Source organism: Leucopleurus acutus (assembly GCF_964270905.1).
Source record: "Leucopleurus acutus genome assembly, chromosome: 5".
Taxonomy (NCBI): Eukaryota; Metazoa; Chordata; class Mammalia; order Artiodactyla; family Delphinidae; genus Leucopleurus; species Leucopleurus acutus.
In genome coordinates, this window is record NC_139147.1 from 74,110,360 (window position 1) to 74,122,933 (window position 12,574).

General features: G+C 45.9%; 1 protein-coding gene across 1 annotated transcript in view; it reads left to right on the forward strand.

Moving 5' to 3' along the window:
* Positions 1 to 11,349: 11,349 nt before the first annotated feature.
* TMEM44 (transmembrane protein 44) overlaps positions 11,350 to 12,574 on the forward strand; it is a gene marked incomplete at both ends in the record, with an annotated part of 34,604 nt that continues 33,379 nt past the window's right edge. Inside the window, one exon of the mRNA XM_082839092.1 lies at positions 11,350 to 11,486. Within this exon, the coding sequence (XP_082695218.1) occupies positions 11,350 to 11,486 (137 nt within the window). The remainder of the gene's footprint in view (positions 11,487 to 12,574) is intronic.

Sequence of the window (12,574 nt, forward strand, 5' to 3'; positions counted from 1 at the left end):
GTTCTATCCCTGGTGGGGGAACTAAGATCCCGCAAGCCATGAGGTGTGGCCAAAAAAAAAGTGTTAAAAAACTTTTTTTTGATTTAAAAAAAATTTTTTTTAAAAGAAACCTTGCCTTTAACTGACCATAATGTATTTGGTATATTTAAAAATTGTTATATGTGGGAAATTAAAAATTTTTGTTCATTAATAAGTATTCATTGACCAAATTTTAATTTTGATGAAGTCCAAATTTATCTTTTTTTGCTGTGGTTGGTTGCTTGTGCTTTTGGTATTATAATTAAGAAAGTATTGGCAAATAAAAGGTTACTAAGATTTACTCCTGTGTTTTTTCCCAAGAGTTTTAGGGTTTTAGGTCTTAAATTTAGATCTTTGGGCCAGAGTTGATTTTTGTATATGGTGTGAGGTAGGGGACAAGCCAACTTCATTCTTTTGCATGTGGATATCCAGTAGTCCCAACACCATTTGTTGAAAAGACTAGCCTTTCCCCATTGAATTATTTTGATACCCCTGTCAAAAGTCGAACGTAAATGTGAGGGCTTATTTCTTGATGTATGCCTTTGACATTTAACATTCATGGGTGTGTAACAGTTGTGAAGAGTATCTGACTCAATTTCCTAGCATGTACTGCTGGTAAGAGATGATGTCTGTGCAGGTGCCCCACCCACTCCACATCCCTTAGCCTAATTGGAGTTCGCCTGCAGCCCAATACACGGTTCCTGTGCAGGCTCACAGCTTTCCACAAGCCCTGTGTTTTCTGCTTTCCCACCTGAGGACTTTTCCTGCACCCCAGGAGGTTGCTCAGCCTGCACACAGGGCAGTCTAGAAGGGCTGGGGGCTCAACACTCCTGGGGTAACCCCCAACCAGTAAGGAATGGGGGCCAGTTGGTAAGCACCCCAGCTTCCCTTTCACCCAGTGTGTACATTCTACATGTTCTTCCTCAGTGGAACTGAGCCCCACTTGCCCACGGCTAAAACCGTCTCATGAACTCACCTTTCCTTTTCTCCCTTCCCGGTCTCACTCTCCTCTTCCTCATTTCTGCTTCACGGAAGTACCACCCAAATAAACTAACTGAACCTAAGTCTTTGCTTACAGTCTGAGGAACCCAAACTAGGACACCACGAAGAGGGAATTTCTATTTTCACCTTTGCTTCTGCCCAGAACATGTCTCGTTAAGCATCCTCGCAATTTTTATTTTTTAAGTATTCTCACCCTTGTTTTACAGGTTAGTACTTAAATTTACAAACTGCAGTCATTATCATACTATCAAATTTTTTGTTTCGAAATTTTTTTCCAATATTTAATTACAAGGACTATGCCACCCTTTTCAAGTAGAACCTGCTATACATCTGTCATCTGTTTACTTTTCAGGACATTAGTAGGAAGTGTGGTTTCTCTCAAGAAGCCAATAGCAGCATATGTTTTCTTGGTGGGGAACCAGGAAAAATTTGGCAGCAAGCCAGAAATCTACTTAACTCCCACCTTGTTTTACCAGCCTTTTCCCATCTTTGGTCTTTGTGGAGAAGTGAGGAAAATCGTTTTAAATTTCCACGCTTAACAACCATTTGTCGTCTGTTGTGTTCAACGTACTGTATACCAGGTGAAGGTGAGAGGCCCTACAGAAAGGAAAAATGGTGCTTTCAAAAGTTTCCAGTATAGGGACTTCCCTGGTGGTCCAGTGGTTAAGAATCCGCCTTCCAATGCAGGGGACACAGGTTCGATCCCTGTTCGGGGAACGAAGATCCCACATGCATGCCGCAGCTAAGCTTACGTGCTCTAGAGCCCATGTGCTGCAACGATGCGGCCAAATAAATAAATATTTTTTTTAAAAAGTCTCCAGTATAAATAGGAAACAACAACCATTTTGAGCAATTTAAAAACAAAAGGCATTATGTTAGCAAAAAGTAGACCCTCAATAAAATTTTCAAATGTTTTATTGAAGTGCAATAGGTATACAGAAAGTGCACAATAAGTGTACAGATAGCTGGATTTCCACAAGCAACACATTGATGCAGCCAGCACCCTGGTGCAGGCACAGAGCATGACCAGCACCCACCTAAGCGCTGTTCTAACCTTTCCGCCTCACTTTATATTATATAGAAACAGAATCAACGGTGTGTACCCTTACGTATCTCACTTTTTTAATCACGGTTTGTGAGATTCGTCCATATTCTCACGTGTAATCATAAATCGTTCATTCTCATTGCCAAATAGTATTCTATGGTGTGAATATATCACAGTTTATCTGTTTTATTATTGGTGGGCTTGTAGAGGTTTCTCAGGTTTGGGTTTTTTTTAATTTTTCAATTAATAAACTTTATTATTTAGACCAGTTTTAGGCTCACAGCAAAATTATGCAGAAAGTACAGAGAGTTCCCATTTATCCCCAGTCCCCCCACACACAGAGCCTCCCCTACTGTCAACACCCCATACCACAGTGGCTCGTTCGTTACAATGGATGAAGCTACAGTAACACACCCTTATCACCCAATGGGTTTTGGTTTTTTAAAATAGTGCTGCCATGGATGTTGTAATACAGTGCTCTTCAACAGAACTTTCTGGTATAATGGAAATGTTCTATAATCGGTGCTCTCCAGTACGTAACTACAGCCATATGTGACTATTAAGCACTTAAAATGTGGCTAGTGACATCTTCAGAAGTTAACTGCTAAAGGTAATGACTGCTAACTCCTGCCTGACCCAACGATCAAAGGTCAGTATGATTGAGATTTTTTTCAGAGTTGGGGGAGAATAGGGGTAAATTTCACATTTATAATTTATACATCTTGTCTACTTCTAAAGTAGGCAACACACAGTATTAAAACACTTATAATCTTTTGGATTATAAACGATTGAGTTTTTTTAAAAAGGATTTTTGAATCCATAGTAATATTCAAAAAAGGGAGAGGAAGGGAACCTTTTTTACAAAAGAACCCCAGGGAGAAAATGTAGAAGGAATGATAGGATCATCATTTTGTAACCATCAACGAAATCAAGGATTCAGGCAAGATCACCAACGGATGCTGAAAGCACTGAGTGAAAAGTCGTTGTGGAACTGGATAGTCGCACCCCTCTAAGTATCACCCACCCTTACTTATTAAATTCAAAGGGAAAGTGCTTTCTACAATGGAGCAACCTGGCAGCCACTACGTTAAACAAGTGATCAAACTCAGCATCACCCGTGGAATGCCAGCCTGGCATTCTGCACCCCCGATGCAGTGTATTAGGGAGTACACGACATCACCTTGTACTGCTTTTGCAAAAGCACTTAACCTCAATATAATCACGAGGAAACAACTAGATGAATCCCACATTTGGGACAATCTATAAAACAAGGGACCTGGGCTAAAGAGACACACAGCTAAATGAGTGAATCCTAAACTGAAAAAAAAAAAAAATCAACTACATTACTGGACATTATTGGAACAACTGAGCAAATTTTAATAGGGATTACATTTTTTTCTTCCAGTTTTATTGAGATATAATTGACATACAGCACTGTGTAAGTTTAAGGTGTACAGCATAATGATCTGTTTTACATGCATCATGAAGTGGTTCTCACAGTAAGTTTAGTGAACATCCATCACCTCATATGGGTATAAAATTAAAGAAATAGAAAAAATTGTTTTCCTTGTGATGAGAATTCTTATGATTTACTCTTAACAATTTTCATGTATAACATACAGCAGTGTTCATTATATTCATCATGTTGTACATCACACCCCTAGTACTTATGTATCTTATAACAGGAAGTTGGTACTTTGCGACCACCTTCATCCACTTCCCCTCCCCCACCCCCATCCCCGGATTGCCTATTAGATAAGATTATTGTATCAGTGCAATAGAAGTGTGGTTCTGAGGAGACTATCCTTGGAGAAACATGCTGATGCATATTAAGGGTAAAATGTCATGATACCTGCAATTTCAAATGGTTCCGAGTGGAGACAGAGAGACAAAACAAATGTGGCAAAATGTTAACAGTTGGTGAATCTAGGTAGGTATTCTTTCACCTTTCTGTAGTTTTGAAATTTTTCAAAATCAAAAATCGGGGAGTGAGGTGTTGTAAGAGTTGACAGTTAAATGCCATAAGGGCTCAGGAGCCATTCAGAAGCACAGACAAAATTGTACCAGAAGACTACAGAATCAAAGTTACCATGATTAACAGATCCACACAGAGCGTCTGTCTTTACTCTTTGCCTTTGCTGGCTTTTAGGCAGGGTGGTTATCCAGCTCCCATACTGGCATGTAGGAACTTAGCAGGATGCTGGTTGCTTTCTGAATTGCAAACGGCAGTGAGAACTTACATTTCTTTTAAATAATTATCTCAATGCAAATATTCAAGTGCTCAATTCGCTTTAAGAGGTGAGTTGCCGGACTTCCCTCGTGGCGCAGTGGTTAAGAAGCCACCTGCCAGTGCAGGGGACACGGGTTCGAGCCCTGGCCCGGGAAGATCCCACATGCCGCTGAGCAGCTAAGCCTGTGCGCCACAACTACTGAGCCCGCGACCCTAGAGCCCACATTCCGCAGAAAGAGAAGCCACTGCAGTGAGAAGCCAGCACACCGCAACAAAGTGTAGGCCCTGCTCGCTGCAACTAGAGAAAGCCCTTGCAACGAAGACCCAACGCAGCCAAAAATAAATACATTAATTAATTAATTTTTTAAAAAAAGGTGAGTTGCCTTGCTTTAACGTCCCTTTAAAAAAGGACTTTCCTTGATGTAACATCTCAACATCTGTCCGTTCCATTAGCCCTTGCCTAGCTTCTGAGTGACATGCAGGAAATGACTTTCAGCAATCAGATGTTACAAGGAGCTTGAGGGGAAAAAGGTGAAGAAACCCTCACAAGATCCTACAGTGTGTTGATGACAGAGTTTTAAATAGAACCCAGGACCCCAACAGTCCTACCACCTGCTTCAGTCACAACACTCCAACTTGTCCACAACGGGGCTGATTAAGATTTGGAAAGGCCAGGATAAACAACAAGGTCCTACTGGCTAGCACAGGGAACTAGATTCAATATCCTGTGAAACCACAATGGGAAAGAATATGAAAAAGAATATATATGTATAACTGAATCACTTTGCTGTACAGCAGAAATTAACACAACGTTGTAAATCAACTCTATTTCAATAAAAATTTTTTAAAAGATTTGGAAGGGTCAGTATTGCATTCTCTTAGAATTAACTTCTCTGTATTTATAGCAGGTAAAACAAACCGATGCAGAACTTTTTTTAAAATGTTGTTTGAGGAGTAGCCCCAAGCCCTGCTTCTCAATAATGCATTTTAAAGAACACTGGCAGGAGGCAACGTGTCCTCAGAAGAGAAAAGCTGTTGAGCGGCTAGCCTGTCCCACCCACCACCACAAGCGGCTGGGATTTACGGCCTGATTGGCCGCCCATTCCTCAGAAATGCTCAGCCCACTGCAGCCCTTCCTGCGTCAGGATAATGCCGATGGGCACAGTGCCTCTACCAACAGGACAAGTTTACGAGCTGTGAGGGAGGACGTGTGCTATGGTCCTCTTGTTAGTTTTTCTTTCTGACAAACTCTGGACCATGGCCAGATAAACACTCGCTTCTGGACCTTGGAGGAGCCTGGTAAAGGAACTGAGACACTTCCTGAGGGCGGATCAGGTGGAGAGCCCTATGGAAGGTACTGGAAGAATGTGGGAGGGGCCCTAATGGCAGGGAGGGAGTTGGTTAGAATGCATCATCCTAAGTGTTCCCTACGAGATGAAGTCCTGGCTCCTTCAGGACCGGACCATCTGCCCCTTTCGCCCATCTCCCCTCGCTGCAGAACCTCTGCTGTTTCCTGTGCCCACAGACAAGCTCTTACCACCTCCAGGAGCACATTTGCAGGACTGGTGCTATGGCCTTGCCACCAAAAGCAAACATTCTCCAGAGCCCAGCTCATGCGTTTCTTGAAAGCCTTCCCCAATGTACCCACACATGCAATGTTAGGTATCACCTAAGCATTTTCTTTCTTTTTTTTTTTTAACATCTTTATTGGAGTATAATTGCTTTACAATGGTGTGTTAGTTTCTGCTTTATAACAAAATGAATCAGTTATATATATATACATATGTTCCCATTATCTCATCCCTCTTGCGTCTCCCTCCCTCCCACCCTCCCACCCTCCCTATTCCACGCCTCTAGGTGGTCGCAATGCACCGAGCTGATCTCCCTGTGCTATGTGGCTGCTTCCCACTAGCTATCTATTTTACATTTGATAGAGTATATATGTCCATGCCACTCTCTCGCTTCATCCCAGCTTACCCTTCTCTCTCCCCGTGTCCTCAAGTCCATTCTCTACATCTGTGTCTTTATTCCTGTCCTGCCCCTAGGTTCATTAGAACCATTTTGGATTGGAAGAATCAACATTGTGAAAGTGACTATACTACCCAAAGCATTTTCAATATGTTCTTAAGTACATATCACATTTCTCTGGCCTGTTTAAAAATCAATATTTTCACTCCGTAAATATTTTTCTAACTATATTCCAGGCACTGAGCTGGGGAGACAGGTAGGAACTAACCAACCCCAGCTGCAAGGTGCTCACAGCCTGGTAGAAAGACAACACTCATCGTGCTTGAGAGGCACCCTAACAGAGGAGGAGAGCAGGCACCTACCCCCTCAGGACCAGGACGCCCAATCACCTTTGTAGGGAAGACCACCGGTGGAGCAGCCTTGGGAAGGAAAACCACCCAGTTTGGTTTTAGACGCGCTCAATTAAGACATGCAAGACATGTCACGCATAGGCAGTTGCATATGTGAGTCTAAAGTTTGGGAGCTCTGAGCTGCAGATAACTCACTTGGGAGGCACAGCACAGAAGACAGATGCTCCTGGAACGTGGTGGGGAAGGGAAGAACGGAGCTCTGTGTCTCCCTCCATTGTTGATCTTCCTTTTCACATATTCTTTATACCTCTTTTTTTTTTTTTTTTTTTTTTGACGGTACACGGGCCTCTCACTGTTGTGGCCTCTCCCGTTGCAGAGCACAGGCTCCGGACGCGCAGGCTCAGCAGCCATGGCTCACGGGCCCAGCCGCTCTGCGGCATGTGGGATCTTCCCGGACCGGGGCACGAACCCGCGTCCCCTGCATCGGCAGGCGGACTCTCAACCACTGAGCCACAAAGGAAGCCCTATACCTCTTTTTTTTAGTGGATCTGAGGTTCTTCCTAGGAAGGACAATAACAATAATAATTGCCACTGTTGACATGTGCCAGATGCTTTATCTGCAGGATGTCTAATAATCACAGTAACTCTATGATAGGTACTCCTATTCTCAGTTTACAGGTAAAAATACTCCTGTGCAGAGAGAATCAGTGCTTCACCCCAATCACACCTGCAAGGACGCAGAGTGAGAATTCCAGTCAGGATTCTCCAAAGCCCACGTCTTCCCACTGCATCATCCAATGAGCCAAGATATCCAGAGACTGGGAACAGCTCCCCGCAGCTTCTCCAGCCCCACTGAGGGCCATCTCATAACCTAGTGTGTCTCATAAGAATCTCCTAAGAAGAGACTTCCGTGGTGGCACAGTGGTTAAGAATCTGCCTGCTAATGTAGGGGACATGGGTTCGAGCCCTGGTCCGGGAAGATCCCACATGCCGTGGAGCAACTAAGCCCGTGCACCACAACTACTGAGCCTACGCCCTAGAGACCGCGAGCCACAACTCCTGAGCCCGCATGCCACAACTACTGGAGCCCGCGTGCCTAGAGCCTGTGCTCCGCAACAAGAGAAGCCACCGCAACAAGAAGCCCGCACGCTGCAATGAAGAGTAGCCCCCGCTCGCCACAACTAGAGAAAGCCCTCATGCAGCAATGAAGACCCAACGCAGCCAAAAATAAATAAATTAAAAAAAAAAAAAAAAGAAGCTTGTGCAAAGCAGTGTAGTTGACTAAATAATGGTCCCCAAAGATTTCAAGTCCTAATCCTTGGAACCTGTAAATGTTACCTTATGTGGAAAATGGGTCTTTGTACACGTGATTAAGTTAAAGAACTTGAGACAAGAAGATTATCGTGGATTACCTGAGTAGGCCACAAATGCAATCACAGTGTCTTTATAAGAGAAAGGCAGAGGGAGATTTAACACACAGAAGAGGAGAAGGCAATACAGCCACGGAGGCAGGAGGCAGAGACTGATCAGAGGAATGCAGCCGTAAGGCAAGGAACGCTGGCAACCACCAGAAGCTGGAAGAGGCAGGACAAGAAACAGCTTCTCCCCCAGAGCTGCCATGGAGAGGCAGCCCAGCCAACACCTTGATTTTGGTCCAGTGAAAACTGATTTCAGACTTTTGGCCTCCAGAACTGAGGGAATACATTTTTGTTTCTTTAAACCACTGCATTTGTGGTGATTTGTTTCAGCAACTCCAGGAAACTAATCCATGCAGATTCCAAGGACACATGCCCAGGGAGTTGCATTTAGTAGGTCTGCTTTTTGACAGGCAGCCAGAGTGACTCTGATACCGACAATCTGTGGGCCACACTGCCTCAACTGCTCAGGCAGGGTACCTGTAGGACTTAAACCCTTAAACTAGGGATTTTTAGTCTGGGTCTATTCTGCTATGGAATCCATAGTTGAATTTCAGGAGTTCCATAAATTCCTTAAGATTATACGAGAAACTGTGTGTGGGTGTGCACACAAGTTCGTATTTTTCAGGGATGAGGTTTTCTTCAGATTCTCAGAGGAGTCACAGAAAAGGTGGAGAATTAACTACTAATTTAAGAAAAAGACGTTAATGTGTGTAAATCTGGTCCAAGGTGGGTGAGGAGGATTGGCCAAGCAGGGTTCTTAGTTCCCCGACCAGGGATCGAACCGGGGCCACGGCAGTGAAGGTGCCGAGTTCTAACCACTGGACCACCAGGGAATTCCCTGAAGCAACTTTTATTTTTTATTTTTATTTTTTGGCCGCACCATGCAGCTTGTGGGATCTCAGTTCCCCGACCAGGGATCGAACCCGTGCCCCCAGCATTGGAAGCACGGGGCCTTAACCACTGGACAGCCAGGGAAGTCCCCGCAACTTTTAAATTAGGCCCACCTCCCCAGGGTCTATGCTGAGCCTGAGAGAGAAGGAAACCATAACAAAGATTGAATCAAATTAAATAGTGGTATCTTCAAGTCAAAACAAAACTGAGAGCATAAGGCAACCTTAGGGCCTGGTGAGAGAGTGACACAAAACTGTGGGCTGTGTCCTCACTTCAGTGAGATAATTAGTGGAATAGATTATCTTTGGATAGATCTGCCTTTGGGAGCAGTAAGTAGACAGCATCACTAGAGGAACCCAGGATCTAGGCAGTCACTGGTCAGCACCACAGGAGAGCAAGGTAGAGATGACCATTTGTAAGCACAGAGAACAAACACCGGAAGAGCCCGAAAAGAACAAGAAGGCAAAAACAGAGAAGAAAAAAAAAGATGAAGAAGAAAAAAAAAAAAGAATCAGAAGGCAGAGGTTTCAGACTAGGAGCATTTTTTGTTTATACACTATGAGAAACTTGGGTTACATATATTTTTAATTTAACCCTTTAATCTTGTCTTAGTTGGCATGAATTTTATATCAATTCATCTTAATCATGTTACTATTTGAATTTTGGCCCCTTTTGCTTAATAACATATTTTAATTTTATCTTTATTTGCTCGATTGCCTGTTTAATATCTCTCTCTTTTCTACTGGACTGTAAATTCCACTGAGGTAGAAAAACATCTGTTTTTCTCAACAATGTGTCCCCCGCTCCTAGCACAATGCCTGACAGATAGTGTTTTATTTCTCCCATGTGTGGTCATAACTTTTTTAAAATGAGTGAACCAATAAAATAGTGTAGCCACTTTGGAAAACAGTCCAGTAGTTCCTCGAAACTTGAAACACAGAGTTACCATGGGACCCAGCAATTCTACTCCTAGGTATGTGACCAAGAGGACTGAAAACCTATGTCCACACAAAAACTTGTAGACAAATGTTCACAGCGCATTATTCATAACAGCCAAAAAGTGGAAACAACCCAAATGTCCATCAACTGATGAAAAGATAAATAAATCTGGTACAACCATACAATGGATTATTTTTCAGCCATAAAAAGAAATAACATACGGATACATGCTACAACGTGGATGACGCTTAAAAACATTATGCTAAGTCAGTCACAAAAAGGTCACTATTGGATGATTCCATTTATAAGGAATGTCCAGCATAGGCAGCTCCATAGAGACAGAGGTAGATGTGTGGTTGCCTAGGGCTGGGAGTGCTTGAGAGGGGTGGAGAGTAACTGCTAGTAGGCACTAGGTTTTTTGGCAGGTAATGAAAATGTTCTAAAATTAGATAACGGTGGTGGTTGCACAGCTACTGTGGATATATTAAAAACCACTAAACTGTACACTTTAAATGGGTGAATTTTATGATATATGAATGGGATCTCAGTAAAGCTATTTTTAAAAATAAAAAAAAGAAATGATATAGTCATGTCCTTTAAGAAAAGTTATTAAAATTAACAATGAAAATTTTAAATCATAATAATAGTTTGTTTTCAAGAACAATAGCCCTGTGTACTTGAACTGACGGCAGTGTGGCTGGATGGGAGGGGACAGACTGCAAAAATCACAGGGCTCCCTAGCTGCGGGGGTCGCGGGGTAAGAGGACTTCGCCTCCAGAGCCCCGCTTGGGCAACGGAACAGGGACACAGGGTGCAGCTCCAGCCTCAGAAAAGAGTGAGGGAGGATGCAGAGGGGCGCGTTTGATTCCTCCTTCTTGGCCTCCCACAGCACCCTTTGTATTGTGCCATTTTAACGATCTGGACCAAGCCCCACTCATCGCGGGATCCCCAGCGCCCAAGCAAGCTCCCCAAGCGCCAAGTATGTATTGTTTGACTCAGGAAACATGGTGGGTTAATGAACGGACGAGGTGCCTCACAGTGCGCCGGCAGGTCACTGTATTCCGCTCTGGCCGCCGGGTTTGGGGGTGCGTGGCAGCGAAGGGGTCCGCGGGAGCCGTGCTGCCGCTGTCTGGGGGGCGTGGGGCGCAGCCTTTGTGCAGAGGCTGCTCCCGGCTTCCGCCACTGGGGGGCGGCCTCCCGCCCGCCGACCCCCGACAATAGCGCGAGGGGTGGGGAGCCGCGCGTTCCCGGAAACTTTTCCCTCGAGTCTTGACCGCCGCCGCCCGCCCCCTGAAGCGCGGATCTGGGCGCGCCCATCTCCGGCCTGCGGTCGGCGCGCTCGGCTGGGGCCGCCGCGAAGGAACAGAACCGGAGAAGGAGACGCGCGGGGAGGCAGCGCCCGGTGCGGCGGGCAGCGGGGGGAGGCTGCGCGCGGGTCCCCGGCCAGGCGGAGGCGCGGGCACCGGGCCAGGCGGAGCCGAGACAGCCATGGGGGAGGCGCCCAGCCCCGCGCCCGCGCTCTGGGACTGGGACTACCTGGACCACTGCTTCGCCCGCCACCGTGTCTGCATCTCCTTCGGCCTGTGGATCTGCGCCTTCTCCTGCTGGATCGCCGTCCACGCGCTGTAATGGGGTCTGGGGCCGGGCGGCGCCAGGGCGGGGACCGGGGCGGCAGCGGGGGGGAAATGGGGCGCTGCCCCCTGCCAACTCGCGCTTGGAAACCTAGAGGGAAGGGGGCAGAAAGGGAGGATGCAGGAGGCAGCACAATTGCAGGATCGAGAGGAACATTTTGCTGTAGACTGAAATCAGATACTTCTTTCCGGATTCCACTCACAGGAGGCTGGGCTGGGAGCCAGCAGGAGGAGGCTGGGTGGTGCAGTGGACGGGGCCGTGGACTGGAAGCAGCCAGTCCTGGGTTTTAGTGTCAGCCTTTCCCCGTTTACTGGCCGTGTGAGCTGGGCGAGCTATAAGATCCCTGGGGCCCGTTTTACTCACGTAAATGGGCATGATAGCACATAGGACGGCTGGGAGGATCAAATAGTACTGGTAAAGCTCTTACTAAATGCTCATTAAACAGCATTATTATTGCTCCAACACTGCCATGAACCCTTGGCGGAGGGCAAGGGCCTTGGACAAGTCTCTCAATGTTTCTGGCCTCAATTTATTGGCCCTCTTAGCTGAGAAGAGGGGAGGCTAGTATCCGACTCTGGCCACAGACTGCCCTGGTCTGTCGACACCTGGAGTGTTTTGGCCAAGTGGTCCCCATAACCTGGGTTCTAAGGGTGAAGTCTGGCTAAAGATGGTCTCCAGATCTTCTGCCACCCTGTCCCAAGCTCTGGAGGATGGTGCCACCCACGTATTCCCTGGCAGGGGAGAAGGACCACCCCTGAGGGAGGCTGACACCGGCTCTCCTTTGACAGGCAGTCACGTTCCCCTCAGGCATTTGACGCTGGTGGAGAGATTCTGCAGCTCCACTGCCCAGTCCCTGGAATATGAATAAGAAGACACTTAGAACAGTTACTGAGGGCCTAGTGCTGCGTTAACTCACTGATCCCTGCCACAGCCCCATGGGGTAGGGACTGTCATTGACCCCGCTTAGATGAGAAGCCTGAGCTGCTGAGAGGTTAACTAACTTGCCTGAGTAAATAGGGAGAACCGAAATCCCAGAACCTACTAGAAAGGGGCAGGCTTGTGAGGTAAACTACCCAGATCA